Source organism: Arachis hypogaea, chromosome 10, assembly GCF_003086295.3.
Source record: "Arachis hypogaea cultivar Tifrunner chromosome 10, arahy.Tifrunner.gnm2.J5K5, whole genome shotgun sequence".
Taxonomy (NCBI): domain Eukaryota; kingdom Viridiplantae; phylum Streptophyta; class Magnoliopsida; order Fabales; family Fabaceae; genus Arachis; species Arachis hypogaea.
In genome coordinates, this window is record NC_092045.1 from 23,790,286 (window position 1) to 23,812,137 (window position 21,852).

A 21,852-nucleotide genomic window follows, 5' to 3' on the forward strand; every position below is an offset into this window, starting at 1 on the left:
ATGGATTATGGTACAAAGCTTAGTAAAAGTGATGGGGAGCTGCTGTCTGATTCTACTCCATACCGAAGAATCATTGGAAAGTTGCTCTATCTTTCGAACACTAGGCCGGATATAAGTTTCGCTATAGGGAAGTTAAGTCAATTCTTGGATTGTCCTACCACAGAGTATTTGCGAGCTGCTCATCGAATATTGAGGTATGTGAAAGGATCCCCAGCTGCTGGCCTTTTCTTCTCAGCCAAATCAGACTTGAATCTCACAGGCTTCTCAGACTCAGACTGGGCAGGGTGTCCTAACTCCAGGAGGTCGATCTCAGCCTATTGCTTTTACCTTGGTTCATCTCTTATTAGTTGGAAGAGTAAGAAGCAACTTACAGTCGCTGCTTCCTCCTCCGAGGAAGAATATAGAGTGTTGGCGCTTGCAACTAGGGAGGTCCAATGGTTGAGTTATGTTCTTCAGGAACTTGGTGCACCACTTCAGAAAGCAACAAACATTTACTGTGATAGCAAGTCAGCCGTGTATATAGCCACTAATCCAGTCTTCCATGAGCGGACCAAGCATATCGAGGCGGATTGTCACATTGTCCGCGACAAACTACAAGAAGGCGTGATTAATCTGCTACCTATCTCTACACATGAGCAGGTTGCAGACATTTTGACTAAGCCACTAGCACCAGGCCCTTTCCATTACATCCATGGTAAGCTTGGGCTGCTGAACATCTTCGCGGTCAGCACTCCAAGTTTAAGGGAGGGTGTTACTTAACAAGAGAACCAGCTGATAGTTAGTTAGAGAAAACTGATTAGAGTAGTTAGATATTTATGCTAATCAATAGTTAGCTAGCTGTGTATAAATATAGGAAGATCAGTTATGTAAAGGTGTGATTCATCATTTTTAATACCAATACACATTTTCTACTCCTCTCTGGTTTTTCTTATCCCCTGCACTCCTTCTCTGTTCTCATGCGCAACCTTCAACAGTATATATATGAACTTTTAATAATAAGTACTCAAAGTACTAAGGAAATAGGTTCTTTCGTATGCACTGATGCAGTATGCTTTTGTTTGTGTGAAGAAGAATCAGTATGTGTTCATAATAACACTGCTGCTTCAAAAAAATCATCCTTTCTCAACCCGATATTTTCGTTTGGCTTTTTTACTAAGAACAGAGGAGAAACAGGTTTTGGGAAAGGCAGCTTTTAAGATTCTAATTGCTTGTGCTTGACCCTGTAGGCTTAAAAATAATACTTGAATCCCATCGAATGTAACAGTTAATTCAACATGGTGTTTTAACTATACCATATATCCTTTCCTTCTATCTTTGTTTTTAGAATTTGAATGAATTGTATATTTTATCTTATTTTTATGGCTTTCCTGTATGTCTTTAGATTATTGTTGTATATTTTTTTAAACTTTTCTCATTTTGATTAGTATAGAAACATTACAACTTTGCTTAGCCGTGATTGTAGTGTTCAAACGAGGCACCAAAAGGTATGAGTATCTTGTTATCACATAAAATTGATGGGTAAAAGTATTATTTTTAAGGAAATGATTTCATAGTAGTGTATTGTAATTCTCGGTGGGGAAGTTTGAGTAGGATATATTATATAGCTTTAGTGCATATTATTTTGGATGCAATTACTTTTGTTTTGACATTAGCTTCTAACTGCTGTCTGCTTCATAAAAAAGATCAAACTATTAATTATTGTCTTTGATAAATTGGTGGCCTCTGCTTTTGAAGGAAGTAATTTTTGTTTTTATTCTACTGACATAATGTATAGACTGCTTTTGAAGAGAAATCTACTCTGGCTAAAGACGAGACTAAACTTTCAATATTGAAAATAAAGAAGAAAGTGCACTTGAAGATGTGCAATAGCTAAAAGATATCACTTTTCTGACTTATTATTTCTCCTTACACTGGGTATAGCTAGGGGAATCATTTAGTTGCTTTGCATCTTCGGTCGGTTGGAGGATTTATAGGGATAAAAGAGAAGTGTGGCTGTCACTGTTTTTATACAGTAATTTGGTGTATATAGCAAGAGTGAAAATCGAATCTATAGTAAAAAGGAAAGGAGTCTAGAGGAGTGGTACATAGTGGTGATTCAAATGAGCAACAAATGAAAGGAAAATAGAGATTGTTTTTGTCTACTGTAGTTTTGGTGTTTGTTGTTGTCTTGGTCTGATCTTCATGTTTTTGTTTTTAGTTTTGGCAAAAAAAAAACTCTTTGGCTACTGCAATATGAGAAAGTTTCAATAAGTATAGATGATTTATATGTGAACTACTTTGGTAAGAATAATGTCTTGAGATAGAGACTGATCCTTTGTGTTTTACTGTTTTTATGTGTTTGATTTCGGAAAAAAAGAGGTTGAAAGAATTTTTTTCTCGTTGGAATTGTACATGGTTCCTTTGAAAGAAGATGTTAGTTTAGTAATTTTATCTATTAATAACAATTTAGTGTAATATAAGATTATAAAAAATTTGAGTTATTCTCGATGTTCATAATTTTCAATTGCGTAGATTAAAGGTATGAAAATTGAATACTTAACTATTTTTGTAAACATAAAAATTGTGTGGATCAAAGGTATGTTCCTTGCATTGTGTTATTTTATTTTTTCTTATTATTAGTAATTAGTAACTACAGTTAGTTTCTAGCTGTTTAGTTTTAATTTGTTGTTGGGTCATAGTCTGTGCAATTTGATTTTTGAGTCATCTTAATTTACATTGGCAAAAATTCATGACATTTATTGGATTTTTTTAATATCAATTTTTAATGCCTCAAATTAATCAGGGGCTTAATATTGTTTATCTCGGTCAAGTGCTAACATATATATATATATTGCAAAATCACAATCTATGCCCCAAAACTTCGAAGTTGGCCATGATTTACATACATACAAATACGAATAATATTTTTCTAATACTGACTTGGATGACTTGATAGCATGCACCCCCTCCTTTGGCTTCTATTTTAGTTTCTTGTTCATTGATAAACTTTCGGTATGAATTTATGTGTATTTCTATTTGTCAATTGTTTACTATGCACTATTGGATACGTGTCTTAGTCGCCGAGAGTTTGGAGAGTGTTTAAGCCTATCGGGTGAATTGCTTGCGATATATTTGTGTATATAATAATGTCATGGGTGCTATGTTGAACATAGTAATAAGATAACAATATTATAAAGTATAGTTTGAGTCTTTTGATATATGTAATAAGTTGGTGCTCCCCTTTTGAGTGAACTCTTCTATTTTTATTTGTTGAACATTAGTGCACGAAAATTGCAATTACACTTTTGCAATCCGCACAACTAACTAGTAAGTGCACTGGGTCGTTCAAATAATACTTTACGTGAGTAAGGGTCGAATCCCACAGAGATTGTTGGTTTGAAGCAAGTTATGGTTATCTTATTATTCTTAGTCAGGATACCAACAACAGTGTTTTTTAAGTTCAATTGTAAAAAGTGAAAGGGCATAAAACAAATAATTGTTACTCAATAATGGAGAATATGTTGGAGTTTTGGAGATGTTTTGTCTTCTGAATTTCTGTAACATAATGCTTCCTCACTTTCATAAATGCAAGGCTCCTTCCATAGTAAGCTGTATGTAGGGTGTCACCGTTGTCAATGGCTATTTCCCATCCTCTCAGTGAAAATGGTCCAAATGCACTGTCACATCACGGCTAATCATCTGTTGGTTCTCGATCATGTCAGAATAAAATCCATTGATCCTTTTGCGTCTGTCACTACGCCCAGCACTCGAGAGTTTGAAGTTCGTCACAGTCATCCAATCCCAGAATCGTACTCGGAATACCACAGACAAGGTTTAGACTTTCCGGATCCTCATGAATGCCACAACAATTCTAGCTTATACCACGAAAATTCTTATTAAGGAATCTAAGAGATACTCATTCAATCTAATGTAGAACGAAGGTGGTTGTCAGACACATGTTCATGGATTGAGAAAGGTGATGAGTGTCACGGATCATCACCTTTTTCATAGTGAAGCGCGAATGAATATCTTAGATAGGAACAAACATGTTTGAATGGAAAACAGAAATAATTGCATTAATTCATCGAGACGCTGCAGAGCTCCTCACCCCCAACAATGGAGTTTAGAGACTCATGCCGTCAAAGAGTATAAAATTCAGATCTAAAAATGTCATGAGATACAAAATAAATCTCTAAAAGTTGTTTAAATACTAAACTAGTAACCTAGGTTTACAGAAAATGAGTAAACTAGGATGGATAGTGCAGAAATTCACTTCTGGGGCCCATTTGGTGTGTGCTGGGGCTGAGACTTACGCTTCTCACGTGCCTGAGCTATTTCTAGAGTTGAACGCCAGGTTGTAACCTGTTTCTGGCGTTGAACTCCAACTTGCAACCTGTTTCTGGCGCTGAACTCCATACTGCAACATGGAACTGGCGTTGAACGCCAGTTTACGTCGTCTATCTTCACGCAAAGTATGAACTATTATATATTGCTGAAAATCCCTGGATGTCTACTTTCCAACCCAATTGAGAGCGCGCCAATTGGACTCATGTAGCTCCAAAAAAACCATTCAGAGTGCAGGGAGGTCAGAATCCAACAGCATCAGCAGTCCTTTTTCAGCCTAAATCAGATTTTTGCTCAGCTCCCTCAATTTCAGCTAGAAAATATCTGAAATTACAGAAAAACACACATACTCATAGTAAAGTCCAGAAATATGAATTTTTGCCTAAAAACTAATAAAATTATACTAAAAACTAACTAGAATAAACTAAAATCTACATGAAATTACCCCCAAAAAGCATATAAAATATCCGCTCATCACAACACCAAACTTAAACTGTTGCTTGTCCCTAAGTGACTAGATAAATAAAATAGGATAATAAGAAATTAAGAAATAATAATATCTCAGAGTTTCAAGTGAAGCTCAGATTCTAATTAGATGAGCGGGGCTAGTAGCTTTGTACTTCTGAACAGTTTTGGCATCTCACTTTATCCTTTGAAGTTCAGAATGATTGACATCCATAGAAACTCAGAATTCAGATAGTATTATTAATTTTCCTAGTTTAGTATGTTGATTATTGAACACAGTTACTTTATGAGTCTTGGCCGTGGCCCTAAGCACTTTGTTTTCCAGTATTACCACCGGATACATAAATGCCACAGACACATAACTGGGTGAACCCTTTCAGATTGTGACTTAGCTTTGCTAAAGTCCCCAATTAGCAGTGTCCAGAGTTCTTAAGCACACTCTTTTGCCTTGGATCACAACTTTAACCACTCAATCTCGAGTTTTTCACTTGGACCTGCATGCCACAAGCACATGGTTTAGGAACAGCTTGATTTAGCCGCTTAGGCCTGGATTTATTCCCTTGGGCCCTCCTATCCATTGATGCTCAAAGCCTTAGATCCTTTTCACCCTTGCCTTTTGGTTTTAAGGGGTATTGACTTTTTCTTTTTCTTTATCCAATGATTCCTTGTTTTTTTTTTCACTGCTTTTTCTTGCTTCAAGAATCAATTTCATGATTTTTCAAATCATCAATAATATTTCTCTTATTCATCATTCTTTCAAGAGCCAACAAATTTAACATTCATGAAATTCAATATAAAAAATATGCACTGTTCAGGCATTCATTCAGAAAACAAAAAGTATTGCCACCACATCTAAATAATTAGAATTTTTCTTATTAAGAACTCAAAAAAATATTGCCTCTTTATTCTAAAAATCTACTATTTTATTCATGTTTAATGATGATGAGAAAAATAAATTATAACTTAATTAGAAATAAAATTAAAATAGATATACTAATTACTACTACTCATTATAACTTCTAAGGTAAATTCCTATAAGAACAACTATCACAGAATTGAAGCTAAGATTAGGACTCAACAACCTTTATTTTGAGAACTGGATGTTCTTCTAGTATGTGGGGTGCTTGGTCCTTCAAGAGATAGTTTTTGATGCTTTAGTTCCTTCAGGTCACGCCTTTGCTCTTCTTGTTCCCCAAGCAGTTTGCAAAGCATGCTATTTTGATTATTCTGTTCTTCCTTTATTTGGTCCATAGCTTCTTGCACTTGGTGACAGATGCTTCAAGATGCTCCCAGTACTCAAATTGAGAAAATTCTGGGGGGAATTCCTGTACTATCCTCTTGATGGGGTCATCCTGCACTTGTTGTTTTTCCATTGATATTTTGGTGATTAGTCGCTCAACTAAGATATACTCGGTTATTCCCATCTTTACTCCAACATCTTTGCAGAGCATAGAAATTAAGCTTGGATAAGCCAATTTGGCATCTTTCGAATTCTTGTTTGCGATTATGTAAAGTTCACATGAAATCAGTTGATGAACTTCCACTTCTCTCCCCAACATAATGCAATGGATCATCACTGCTCTTTTAACTGTGACTTCATAACGGTTGCTAGTGGGCAATATGGAATGCCCAATGAAGTCCAGCCACCCTCTGGCGACTGGTTTGAGATCTTCTCTCTTGAGTTGATTTGGGACGCCCTTGGTGCTGGTGGTCCACCTGGCTCCAAGGATACATATATCCTCTAGAATCTTGTCCAGGCCCTTATTTGTTCTCATCATTCTCCTATTAAAGGAGTTTGGGTCATCTTTCTGCTGAGGTAGCTTTAAGATCTCCCTGATTTTGTCAGGGTGAATGTGAACAATCTTTCCTCTGACCAAGGTCCGATAGTCATAGAGGACAGTTCCAGATATTCTCTGTCTGTCTGTTTGCCACAGATTAGCGTAGAATTCTAGGACCATGTTTCTTCCCACCTTTGTTTCAGGATTAGCTAGGACTTCCTAATTCCTGTTTCGAATTTGCTCTTGAATCTCCGGATATTCGTCTTCTTTTAGATCGAATCTAACTTCTGGGATCACTGACCTTAGACCCATTATTTTGTAGTAATGGTCTGAATGTTCTTTGGTTAAGAACTTCCCTTGATTCTAAAGTGGTTTTGGAATACTCTCTTTCTTGCCTCTTGGAGTGGGTTGTTTTCCTTTAGAAGCCATGATCTTAGTGAATATGGTTTAGTGATCACGGATAAACACACCAAACTTAGAGGTTTGCTTGTCCTCAAGCAAAAGAAAGGAAAGAAGAAGGATAGAAGGAGAGCTAGTATCGAATGGTGGACGAGATGAGGGAGGCCGAATGTGGATTTAAAGAGTGGGGGTGGGTTTTGAAAATTTTGAAGGAAGATAAGATAGAAGATATGATTTATAAAGATAAATATGATAAGAAAAAGATATAATTTAAAATTAAAAAGTTGTGAATGATATTTGAAAAAGATAAATCTGAATTTTTATTTTGAAAAAGATTTTAAAAGATAATCTGAATTCAAAAATATCACAATTTGAAAACGAGTTGGATTGGATTTGAAAAGGATATGTGTTTGTGAATTAAGATACATTTGATATTTTTGAAAAAGGTATTTTAGAAATTAGGATTAAAATATTTGGAATTGAAGGATGAGAGTTTGTAACATGTTTATGCAAGAAATCATGAATTGAAATATAAAAATTTTGAAAAATGTGAATTAAAAACGAAATTACCTCTTCCCCGCAATCCTGGCGTTAAACGCCCAAACGCTGCATGTTTTGGGCGTTTAACGCCCATTTGCAGCTTCTCCTGGGCGTTCAACGCCCAGTTGTTGCTTCTAGCTGGCGTTGAACGCCAGGAACTCCTTTGTCACTGGGCGTTTTTCTGAACACCCAGGACGCTATAAATCTGGCATTGAACGCCCAGAAGGTGCTTCTTTCTAGTGTTCAACGCCCAGAAGATGCTTCTTTCTGGCGTTTAATGCCCAGATGGCTATCCTTACTGGCGTTGAATGCCTAGTAAGTGCTTCTTTTGGGCGTTCAGCGCCCAAAACAGCTCTTACAGGCTTTTTTTTTCGCACCAATGAGCTTCTTTTTGCTGTTTTTATCCTCTGAATCCTTCTGTAATTCTGTGGACTCAAGCAATTGCTATTTTACCTTGAAGATAATTGACATAAACCTGTAAAAATCAATTAATGGACAAATAAGCTTTATAAATGGCTGGGCTGCCTCCCAGCAAGCGCTTCTTTATTGTCTTTAGCTGGACTATTACTGAGCTTTAATCAAGTCTCAGTTTTGAGCATTCTTGCTCAAAATTGCTTTCAAGATAATGTTTGACTCTCTGCCCATGAACAATGAACTTTTTGTTAGAATCATTATCCTGAAGCTCCACGTATCCATATGGTGACACACTTGTAATCACATATGGACCTCGCCACCGAGATTTCAATTTCCCGGGGAATAATTTAAGTCTAGAATTAAATAGCAGAACTTTCTGCCCTGGCTCAAAGACTCTGGATGATAGTTTCTTATCATGCCATCTTTTTGCTTTCTCTTTGTAAATTTTTGCATTTTCGAAAGCATTGAGTCTGAATTTCTCTAGCTCATTTAACTGGAGCAATCATTTTTCTCCAACTAACTTGGCATCAAGGTTTAGGAATTTGGTTGCCCAATAGGCCTTATGTTCCAGTTTCACTGGCAAGTGACAGGCTTTTCCATACACCAGCTGGTATGGAGAAGTTCCTATAGGTGTCTTGAATGCTATTCTGTATGCCCACAGAGCATCATCTAAGCTTCTTGTCCAATCTTTTTTACGGTTAATCACAGTTCGTTCTAGGAATCTTTTAAGTTCTCTATTAGAGACTTCAGCTTGCCCATTTGTTTGTGGATGATATGGAGTGGCCACCCTGTGGCTAACTCCGTATCGAACCAAAGCAGAGTAAAGCTGCTTATTGCAGAAATGAGTGCCCCCATCACTGATTAGTACTCTAGGGATACCAAATCTGTTGAAGATGTGTTTCTGGAGGAATTTCAGCACTGTCTTAGTATCATTAGTGGGTGTTGCAATAGCTTTCACCCATTTGGATACATAATCCACTGCCACCAGAATATAAGTGTTTGAGTATGATGGTGGGAAAGGCTCCATGAAGTCAATACCCCATACATCAAACAACTCAATCTCCAAGTTCTCTTGTTGAGGCATGGCATAACTGTGAGGCAGATTGCCAGATCTTTGGCAACTGTCACAATTAAGTACAAACACTCAGGAGTCTTTATAGAGAGTAGGCCAGTAGAAGCCATATTAGAGGACTCTTGTGGCTGTTCGCTCACTTCCAAAATGTCCTCCATACTGTGATCCATGGCAGTGCCGGAGGATCTTCTGCGCTTCTTCTTTAGGCACACATCTACGGATTACTCCGTCTGCACATCTCTTAAAGAGATATGGTTCATCCCAAAGATAGTACTTTGCATCCGTGATCAACTTCTTTGATTGTTGCCTACTGTATTCTTTGGGTATGAACCTTACTGCCTTGTAGTTTGTGATGTCTGCAAACCATGGCACTTCCTAGATGGCAAAGAGTTGCTCATCCGAAAAGTTTTCAGAGATCTCAGTAAGAGGGAGGGACGCCCCTTCTACTGGTTCTATTCGGGACAGGTGATCTGCTACTTGATTCTCTGTCCCTTTTCTATCTCTTATTTCTATATCAAACTCTTGCAGAAGCAACACCCATCTTATGAGTCTGGGTTTTGAATCCTGCTTTGTGAGTAGATATTTAAGAGCAGCATGGTCAGTGTACACAATCACTTTTGATCCTACTAAATAAGATCTGAACTTGTCAATGGCGTAAACCACTGCAAGTAACTCTTTTTCTATGGTTGTGTAGTTCTTCTGTGCGTCATTTAGAACACGACTGGCATAATAAATGACGTGCAGAAGCTTGTCATGCCTTTGTCCCAACACTGCACCAATGGCATGATCACTGGCATCACACATTAATTCAAATGGTAATGTCCAGTCTGGTGCAGAGATGACCGGTGCTGTGACCAGCTTAGCTTTCAGAGTTTCAAATATTTGCAGACACTCTTTATCAAAGATAAATGGCGTGTCAGCAGCTAGCAGATTACTCAGAGGTTTGGCGATTTTTGAAAAATCCTTTATAAACCTCTTATAAAATCCTGCATGCCCCAAAAAGCTTCTGATTGCCTTAACATTGGCAGGTGGTGGTAATTTTTCAATTACCTCTACCTTAGCTTGACCCACTTCTATTCCCCTATTCAAAATTTTATGCCCAAGGACAATTCCTTCAGTCACCATAAAGCGACATTTCTCCCAGTTTAAAACCAGGTTAGTCTCTTGGCACCTCTTTAGAACAAGTGCTAGATGGTCAAGATAGGAGCTGAATGAGTCTCCAAATACTAAAAAGTCATCCATGAAGACTTCAAGAAATTTTTTCACCATATCAGAGAAAATTGAGAGCATGCACCTTTGAAAGGTTGCAGGTGCATTGCAAAGACCAAATGGCATCCTTCTGTATGCAAATACTCCAGATGGACATGTGAATGTTGTTTTCTCTTGATCCTGGGGATCTACTACAATTTGATTATAACCTGAATATCCATCCAGGAAGCAGTAGTATTCATGACCTGCTAGTCTTTCTAGCATCTGGTCTATGAAGGGTAAAGGAAAATGATCCTTTTTGGTAGCTGTATTGAGCCTTCTATAATCAATACACATACGCCACCCTGTAACTGTTCTTGTGGGAACCAGTTCATTTTTCTCATTATGAACCACTGTCATGCCACCCTTCTTAAGGACGACTTGAACAAGGCTTACCCAGGGGCTATCAGAAATGGGATAAATAATCCAGCCTCTAATAATTTAGTGACCTCTTTCTGTACCACCTCCTTCATGGCTGGATTCAGCCGCCTCTGTGGTTGAACCACTGGCTTAGCGTCACCCTCCAATATGATCTTGTGCATGTATCTGGCTGGGCTAATGCCCTTAAGATCACTGATGGACCACCCAAGAGTTGTCTTGTGTGTTCTTAGCACTTAAATTAGTGCTTCCTCTTCCTGTGGTTCTAAGGTAGAGCTTAAGATCACAGGGAAGGTATCACCTTCTCCCATAAATGCATATTTCAGGGATGGTGGTAATGGTTTGAGCTCGGGTTTGGGAGGTTTCTCCTCTTCTTGAGGGATTTTCAAAGGTTCTATTATTCTCTCTGGTTCCTCTAGATCAGGCTGAACATCTTTAAAGATATCCTCTAGCTTTGATTCGAGACTCTCAGCCATATTGACCTCTCTTACCAGAGAGTCAATAATATCAATGCTCATGCAATCATTTTGGGTGTCTGGATGCTGCATAGCTTTGACAACATTCAACTTAAACTCGTCTTTATTGACTCTCAGGGTCACTTCCCTTTTTTGGACGTCAATGAGGGTTTGGCCAGTTGCTAGGAAAGGTCTTCCTAGAGTGAGAGTTGCACTCTTGTGCTCCTCTATTTCCAGCACCACAAAGTCAGTGGGAAAGGCAAATAGTCCAACCTTAACAATCATGTCTTCAATCACGCCTGATGGGTGTTTAATGGAACCATCAGCAAGTTGGAGAGATATCCAGGTTGGTTTGACTTCATCAGTCAACCCAAGCTTTTTGATAGTAGATGTAGGTATTAGGTTGATACTTGCCCCAAGATCACATAGAGCTTGCTTGGTACAAGTACCTTCTAATGTGCATGGTATCATAAAGCTTCCGGGATCTTTAAGCTTCTCAGGTAAGCTTTTCAGAATGACTGCACTGCATTCTTCAGTGAGGTAAACTTTTTCAGTTTTCCTCCAATCCTTCTTATGACTTAAGATCTCTTTCATGAATTTAGCATAAGAAGGTATTTGCTCAAGTGCCTCTGCAAACAGAATCTTTATTTCAAGAGTCCTGAGATAGTCTGTAAAGCAGGCAAATTGTTTATCCTGTTTCGCTTGGCGGAGTTTCTGAGGATAAGGCATTTTGGCTTTGTATTCCTCAACTTTAATTGTTGTAGGTTTATTGCCTACAGATGTGGATTGAGAAGCCTTTTTAGAGGGGTTGCTATTAGCACTTGTATGTGTCTGATCTCCCACTGGCGTTTGAATGCCAGGGGTGGAAGCTGGACTGGCGTTAGACGCCAACTCCTTACCTGTTTCTGGCGTTTGAACGCCAGAACTGTGCTTTCTTTGGGCATTTAACGCCAATTCCTTGCTTGTTTCTGGCGTTGAATGCCAGGACTGAGCATGGTTTGGGCATTCAACACCAACTTTTCACCCATTTTCTGGCGTTTGAGCGCTAGAATTATTCCTCTCTGGGCTCTTATTGTCCTCAGATGGGTTTTGGGTAGTTTGCTCATTTCTTGGCTTCCTGCTACTTTGAAGTGAGGTATTTAATATTTTTCCACTTCTTAATTGAACTGCTTGGCACTCTTCTGTTATTTGTTTTGATAACTGCTATTCTATTTGCTTCAACTGCACTTCCATATTCATATTAGCCATTCTTGTTTCTTGTAATATTTCTTTGAATTTGGCTAGCTGTTTTGTTAGAAAATATAATTGCTGATTGAATTCAGTAGCTTGTTCTGCAGGACTGAGTTCAGCAGTTACTATTTTAGCCTCTTCGTTGATGGAAGGTTCACTGCTTAAGTACAGATGCTGATTTCTGGCAACTGTATCAATAAGCTCTTGAGCTTCTTCTATTGTCTTTCTCATGTGTATAGATCCACCAGCTGAGTGGTCTAGAGAAGTCTGAGCTCTCTCTGTAAGCCCATAATAGAAGATGTCTAACTGCACCCACTCTGAAAACATTTCAGATGGGCGTTTTCTCAACATCTCTCTGTATTTCTCTCAGGCATCATAAAGGGATTCATTATCTTCTTGTTTGAAGCCTTGGATGCTCAGCCTTAGCTGTGTCATCCATTTTGGAGGAAAATATTGATTCAGAAATTTTTTTGATAGCTATTTCCATGTCTTTATGATGTCCTTAGGTTGGTTATTTAACCACCTCTTAGCTTGGTCTTTTACAACAAATGAAAACAGTAACAATCTGTAGACATCCTGATCTACTTCCTTATCATGTACTGTGTTAGCAATTTGTAAAAACTGTGCTAGAAACTCTGTAGATTCTTCCTGTGGAAGACTGGAATACTGACAACTTTGCTGCACCATGATAATGAGTTGAGGGTTCAACTCAAAACTACTGACTCCAATGGAGGGTATACATATACTACTCCCATATGAAGCAGTAATGGGGTTAGCATATGACCCCAGAGTCCTTCTGGACTGTTCATTTCCACTTAAGTCCATAATAGAAAAAGGGAGATGATGTGAATTTATTTTATTTATTTTATTATACATAAAAATTTGAAATAATAATAATAAAATAAAATAAAGACGATAATAAAAATAAAAATAAAGAATTTAAAAATAATTTAAGAAGATTTTCAAAAAAAATGAGGAGAGAGAAATTGGTTAGGATATTTTCGAAAAAGATATAAATTTTTTTTAAAATCTTAAAAGGATAAGATAAAAAAAATTCGAAAATATGGCTTAAAATTAGTTAGAAAATATATTTTTTTGAATTTTGAATTTTATGATGAAAGAGAAAAACACACAAAAGACACAAGACTTAAAATTTTTTAAATCTAATGCTCCTTGTTTTGGAAAATTTTTTGGAGGAAAAACACCAAGGAACACCAAACATAAAAATTTTAAGATCAAAACACAAGAAAGACTCAAGAACACCTTGAAGAATCACAAGAACAACAAGAGCAAAAGAAAGAACACCAAACTTAAAATTTTTAGAAAACTAAAATAAATTTTCAAAAATTAAAGAAAATTAACAAGAAAACACCAAACTTAAAGTTTGGCACAAGATTCAATCAAAGAAAAATTATTTTTGAAAAAGATTTTAAAAAGAAGATACCTAATTATCAAGAACATAAGCCAACGCTCTAGCCAACTGAGCTATAAATGTAACGTGTTTTAATATTGTATATAAAAAATATATTTTTGAAAACTAATATTTTGAAAAAAACACAAGGAAAACACGAAAAATACACAAAATAGGAAAAACCAAAGATCAAACAAGAAAATTTGACAAGAACAATTTGAAGATCAAGGAAAAATAAAGAACATGCAATTCAAAAATTTAAAGGAAAATATAAAATATGCAATTGACACCAAACTTAAAATATAAAACTAAACTCACATAAAAATTAAAAATTAATAAGGAAAAATAATATTTTTGAAAAATTTTTGAAAAAAAAATAAAGGACTCAGATTTAATGACTCTATAACAACAAAAAAAATAAATTATTCCTAATCTAAGTAACAAAATAAACCTTTAGTTGTTCAAACTCGAACAATCCCCGGCAACCGCGCAAAAAATTTGGTGCACGAAAATTACAATCACACTTTTGCAATCCGCACAACTAACCAGCAAGTGCACTGGGTCGTCCAAGTAATACCTTACGTGAGTAAGGGTCGAATCCCACAGAGATTGTTGGTTTGAAGCAAGCTATGGTTATCTTATTATTCTTAGTCAGGATACCAACAACAGTATTTTTTATGTTCAATTGTAAAAAGTGAAAGGGCATAAAACAAATAATTGTTACTCAATAATGGAAAATATGTTGGAGTTTTGGAGATGCTTTGTCTTCTGAATTTCTGTAACATAATGCTTCCTCACTTTCATAAATGCAAGGCTCCTTCCATGGCAAGCTGTATGTAGGGTGTCACCGTTAATCATCTGTTGGTTCTTGATCATGTCGGAATAAGATCCATGTCGGAATAAGATCCATTGATCCTTTTGCGTCTGTTGGTTCTTGATCATGTCGGAATAAGATCCTCACTTTCATCTATTGTCACCGTTACTCTCAGTGAAAATGGTCCAAATGCTCTGTCACAGCACGGTTAATCATCTGTTGGTTCTTGATCATGTCGGAATAAGATCCATTGATCCTTTTGCATCTGTCACTAAGCCCAACACTCGCGAGTTTGAAGTTCGTCACAGTCATCCAATCCCATAATCCTACTCGGAATACCACAAATAAGGTTTAGACTTTCCGGATCCTCATGAATGCCGCCAACAATTCTAGCTTATACCACGAAGATTCTGATTAAGGAATCTAAGAGATACTCATTCAATCTAATGTAGAACGGAGGTGGTTGTCAAGCACACGTTCATGGATTGAAGAAGGTGATAAGTGTCATGGATCATCACCTTCTTCATAGTGAAGCGTGAATGAACATCTTAGATAGGAACAAGCATGTTTGAATGGAAAATAGAAATAATTGCATTAATTCATCGAGATGCTGCAGAGCTCCTCCACCCCAACAATGGAGTTTAGAGACTCATACCGTCAAAGAGTATAAAATTCAGATCTAAAAATGTCATGAGATACAAAATAAATCTCTAAAAGTTGTTTAAATACTAAACTAGTAACCTAGGTTTACAGAAAATGAGTAAACTAGGATGGATAGTGCAGAAATCCACTTCTGGGGCCCACTTGGTGTGTGTTGCGGCTGAGACTTACGCTTCTCACGTGCCTGGGCTGTTTCTGGAGTTGAACGCCAGGTTGTAACCTGTTTCTGGCGTTGAACTCCAACTTGCAACCTGTTTCTGGCGCTAAACTCCAGACTGCAACATGGAACTGGCGTTGAACGCCAGTTTACATCGTATATCTTCGCGCAAAGTATGGACTATTATATATTGTTGGAAAGCCCTTGATGTCTACTTTTCAACCCAATTGAGAGCGTGCCAATTGGACTACTGTATCTCCAAAAAATCCATTCAGAGTGCAGGGAGGTCAGAATCCAACAACATCAGCAGTCCTTTTTCAGCCTAAATCAGATTTTCGCTCAACTCCCTCAATTTCAGCTAGAAAATATCTGAAATTACAGAAAAACACACATACTCATAGTAAAGTCCAGAAATATGAATTTTTGCCTAAAAACTAATAAAATTATACTAAAAACTAACTAGAATATACTAAAATCTACATGAAATTACCCCCAAAAAGCGTATAAAATATCCGCTCATCAAGCATCTGACGAGATTGACCAATAATTAAAATTTATTCTTAACATTTTGTTATTGGATAGTCTATCAGTGTTTGTCTTCTATTAACTACATTATTGCTTTTTTTTATTATTATTTTTATGTCTTATCTCATTTCTTAAATATTGAATATTGAGATTTTGATTGACCAGCAACTAAATTTGAAGTCTTTCTAATTCTTTGTAGGAAAAACAGTGGACAAAGGTGGAGGAGAAGATTGACAAATATGTAAAAAAAAAAAAAAAAGTAGGTCCTGAAATATATTTCTTTATGTTTTCTTATAAGAGTCTAATTGGATCTATGTCAGTATAATTGTCCAAAATTTAATTAGCTGTTTTGTTCTATGTTTTAACATTGATGAACTTTGTGTTTTTTTTATACTAGAGTAATATATTTTGTGATAGACTTTTGTATTTTTTGTTGAATACACAAAGCAAAAGCAAAAAATTTATGAAACGAAGACTGAAATTGATGAGGTAGAAGTTTTAATATATTAGCCAATTATATGTTGAGGTAAGTAGTAGTTAGAATTTGTTTATACCGTATTTGAGTAATTTTTATTGGAATTTATTTATATTTTTATAGATTTAGTTCAAATGTGCTTCAAAGGTTACCGATTGAAAATAAAATAATTAAAAATATACAAATTAATGTAAACTAACATATTAAAAAATATTAACTATGCTATATATATATATATATATATATATATATATAAAGTTTTTAATAAGATTAACATCAATATAACAAAAGAAATTAATCATTTAATTTATCTATATACTAAGTAAATTAATCTTTTTAATAAATGAGTAATGTTATACATTCAAGTTTTTTTATAAATTAAGTCTAATCAAGTTAAATAATAAGATTTTAAACAATGTTAATTATAACTGATTTTTATTATGTTATATCAATTTGATTGAATTTAGTTAACAAAAAAATTTAGATGTGTAGTATTATTCTAATATAATATACATTTTTTTTATTTTCTCTCTTTAATTTTATTAATTTGACCACATCAAAATTAGTTAGAGGATTATCTGAATTTATTGTTTTTGGCCATTATTTTTAATCAGAGATTTAATTTCTTTATTTTAGTAATCCAATAACATACTTTAACTCACATTTTAAATATTAATGGTTAACTGATGACCAAAAATAATAAATTACGAGTCTTTTAGTATTTTTTTAAAATAAATTAAAAAAATTAGAGAATTTTTTATAATCATAAAGATATGTTATTTTTTTATCTTATTAATATAATTTTTTGAATTTATTCTTATTTCAACTATCTTTAAATGAAATAATTTAAATGAAATATGATATGAAATCGAAAAGAAGTTATACAATAGTTACAAGATAATTGGAGCTTATTTTTACTCCTTTAAACTGAATATCTTTGACATAATTCGTTTAATTAAGAAGATAAGAATAAGAGAAAACATAAGATGCAGTTATTATGACATTTTATTATAGTTTTTGTTTGTGTAATAAACAAGAGCAGTTCAATGCTCTCAATACATAGTGGAGTGAACTCTGTTAAGTTTTCAATGGTCAGTTTAAAGCCGGTGACTCATGCTGAAAATTGAATAGTGTATTATATGATTACATTAACTATCCATAGAAAGCTTTAATACATAGCCAAAATTGTCTTCAACGATTCAAAATGCAAATAAAACTACTGGTTAGAAATATGTGACAGAAAAAAAATCATATTGATTACTCCATGGTTTTATTTGTCTGCTAGACTGTAGTTTCTTATTAGCATGTTACTAGTATTTTTATTCGTAATAACGTTATGAGAATATAAATTTTTTAAAATTATGATTTATTTTGTCCTGATAATATAGATTATACATAATATAAAAAATTTATAAAATCAAATTATTTTTACAAAAAAAAAAAGTCATAAATTAACAAAAGTTTTCGATTAAAAAAAAGTCTCTATAGAGAAAAAAACAAATACTAAGATTTTTTATTATTATTTTTATATAAAAAGCCTAATTTTTTTATTAATAATTAATTTTAACATTTGTTATCTAAAATTTGAAACAAGTTAATGTGTATATTTTTATATTTAATTAGGTGTTAAATCTGTTGTACAAATAGAAATAATTAATTTTTATACTTGCTATTTAAAAATAATATTTTTTCTCTATGTAATATAATTAGATATTAGCAAAAAAAAATTATATTAATAGTTATAAAATTAACTCAACATTAATTTTTTTAAAAAATTGAATCTTGATTCTAACTTTTAATTATAACATTATTATTCTCTCTAAATTATATGTAATAAATATTTAAAAGATGAGAAATAAAAATATAGATTAAAAAGATAAGCGGTGAAAATTTAAAACTAAATAAAAAATTAAAAAAATATGTATATAATAATAATAATATTTTTTATTTGAATTATATTATTTTTGTTAATTTTGTTTTCTGTAGAACAAAAAAGTAGAAAATAGAGAATGAGAGAAAAGAGAGAGAAAGATAAAGATAAAGAATGAGAGTGAGAGTGAGAGTTTGTTAATTTTGAAAAAAAAATTATTTTACTTCTAATAAAAAATATCAGATGACATATTTTGATTTGTTAAATTACTAATATAAAATATAAATTATATATAGAGTGAAAATGGTAGAGAGAAATAGAAAAATAGAGAGAGGAAGATGAGAGAATTTAGGAAGAGAATTTATTAATTTTGGAGAAAAAATTTTATCAATTTTAATAAGAGTGTGTCATGTAACACATTTAGTTATTAATTAGATAATAATATATGATACATAATATAGGTATATTTTAATTTCAATTTTAATTTCAATGCAATTAAAGAATATCATGTTGCACATTTTGATTGTCAAATTCGTAATTAGTCATTAATAATGATATATAAAAGAGACAGAGTGGTTGAAGGAATGATAGAGATAGAGAAAGAAAGTGGAAAGAGAGGAGAACTCTTTAATTTTAGAAAAAAAATATTTGATTTCAATTGTAACGAGTGAGTAACATGTGACATATTTTGGTTGTAAAATTAGTAGGGAGAAAGAAATAATTCTTTGATTTTGGAAGGAATGATTTGATTTTAATTGTAATGAAAAAATAACATGTGGCACATTTTAGTTGTAAAATTAGTAATATATATAATAGATATATAAATATAATATATAATATATAATATAGTTTTATTTTAATTTTAGTATTTTAATTTTAATTTAATTTAAATGTAATTAGAGAATATCATGTATATTTTGATTGTTAAATTTGTAATTAATCATTTATAATAATATATAAGAGAGATAAAGTGAGTGAAAAAATGAGAAACATAGAAAAAAGAAGAAAGAGAGAATAAAAAAATTATTTTATATTAATTCTAATATATAAAAGGTGAATTTTATGGTATTTTTTATTATGGTGTTTAAATTGTCTAATTTACTTTTAAAGGTAAAAAATATAATATTTAAAACAAAAAATAAAATATTTAAAATTTATTAAATATTATTTATTTGCCTTTTTTAGTAAGTTAAACAAAATCTCAAAGACATCATAATATTTACCTATATAAAATATAGATATTAATATTGTAACAGAGATAAATTTAAAATTACCCTAACTATTTTGTGTGCATTAAATATACTGTCTTTTATGAATCATTAGATTTTATTAAATAAAAATTAAAAAATATTATAAAAAAAGAATATTAATAGACTTTATAAATATAAAATATATTAATATATACATACATAAATACATTTTAATATTCAATATTTTAAAAATAACAAATATAGTCTTTTACTTTAAAATAAATATAATACATATAAATACATAAAAAATATTTTTTATTTATTAAGATTAATTATTATACAATACTATTTTTAATTACATAATATAAAAAAATTAAATTATTTATATTATTAAAAAATAATAAATTATTCAATAAAAAATATTTATTAATAGTTAAATTTATTAAAAATATATTATTATATAACATAATTTTTTATTCAAATATTTATAAACATACATTTTATTCAAAATAGTATAAATAATATTATGTTAACAAAATTTATTATTATATAATATTTGAAAAATGTGTAATATTTTCATGTATTATATATAATTTAAAAAATATTTTGATAAAATTAATTTTAAAAATATTAAATGTGTAATATTTCCATGTATTATGTATATCACAATAAACGTGGAAACAATAAATGTATAATATCACAATAAAAATTTGAAAAAACAAAAAAAATTAATATTTTTATGTATTATATATAATATTTTAAATAATTTTATTTTTATAAATATTTTGATAAAAATTTTTTTACTATATAATAATATAGTTAGCAAAGTAATTAGTTAATAAATTTTAAATATAATAATTTAATTATTTATTAAGTATATAAAATAAATTTTAATTATTTTATATTTTTATATTATAGTTTAAAATATTATTTGAATATAATTTTTTAGTATTATAAAATAATAATTAATCTTAATAAATAAAAAATATTTATATTTTTTTGTATTTATTTATTTTATATTTTTTAGAACAAAAAATTTTTACCTTTATATAATAAAATATGTGATAATCTTCTTTATATATATATATACATATATATATTAAATAATTATAATAATATAATAATATTGAAATCAAATAGCATTTTAAATTTGTTACATCAAAACTAAAAATTTATATATTTTACTCTTGAATTTAACAAAATATATTTTTAATAAATTATATATGATGAAAAATATTTTGTGAAAGATATTTGTACACCAATTTTTCATATATATATATATATAAAAGTCTTGTCGAGTTAGAAAATAAAAATTTAATTAGAAAAATAAAAAAATATTTGAAAATAATAAAAAATAAAAAAATTATATAAAAATATATAGTTATAAATATTATATATATGAAACTATAAATATTAAATTTAAAAAATGATTTTAAACGATTATCTACTTAATATTACAACAAAATAAATATGAATAAAAAAAACTAGATGAGGAAATCATGAGGTGGCATATATATTAGAGAGTCTAAAGAATAAAAGAATATATATTAATCCTATATTAGTCATTATTACATACACACATATGATACATATTATTTATTTAATTTTTCTAAAAGAAATAAAAAATATTTTCACGTATTTTATATGAGGAGTGCTACACATACAAGTCATTTGGTTTACAAGTCATACAAGTTGGGAAAAACTTAACAGAAAACAGGCTGACCCATATATGATTTCTATGGTGTGCTTCGCGTTCCTCATTCTCCTTCTCTTCTTCCTTCTTCTTCTCCTTCTCTTCTTTTTCTTCCTCCATGAAAACGAGTTTCTTGTCAAATTTATTCGATCTCCTTTGTGCGTTCTCTCTTTGCTTTTTCATTCGTTGTTTTATCTACGTTTATCATTAGTATTCTTGCTTCGTTTTTTTTTCGATTTTCATGGTTTTTGAAATCAAGCTTTGAAATCGTTTTGAAGATAATGGAACTTCAGAAATACACCAAAACAATTATAGAAATACACCCAACTGATTACAGAAATACACCCAAACGGTTACAGAAATACACCCAAACAGTTATAGAAATACACCCAAAGAATTACAGAAATACACCCAAAGGATTACAAAAATACACCTAAAGGATTTAAAAAATACACCCAAATTTCGTTGAAGTACACCTTATGCATAATTCAAAACTCTTCCTTTTTCTCCTCATCATCTTTTCTGCTGCTTCTTCTTCTTCATTTTCTTATTTCATATTCTCATAATTCTTTTTTGGAGGAAAAAATCAAACAAAGAAAAAAATACATAATGTTGCAAAATCAAAAGAAGAACGAGGAAAAACACGACAATAAAGATGAAACACTTCAAAAACGAAGAGGCACGGAAAAAGAAAAAGGAGAAGAAAAAGAGGAGGCATGAAAGAAAGAAAAAGAAAAAGAAATAAATGACTTGTA

General features: G+C 32.1%; 1 protein-coding gene across 1 annotated transcript; it reads left to right on the plus strand.

The window, feature by feature from the left end:
• On the plus strand, positions 1-759 carry LOC140175607 (secreted RxLR effector protein 161-like). The gene has a single exon (XM_072204133.1). It carries the CDS (start codon positions 1-3, stop codon positions 757-759), a length of 759 nt encoding a protein of 252 aa, XP_072060234.1.
• Positions 760-21,852: the final 21,093 nt, after the last annotated feature.

Coding starts and splice junctions, on each gene's coding strand:
- LOC140175607 (XM_072204133.1), top strand. CDS start 1: ATGGATTATGGTACAAAGCTTAGTAAAAGTGATGGGGAGCTGCTGTCT.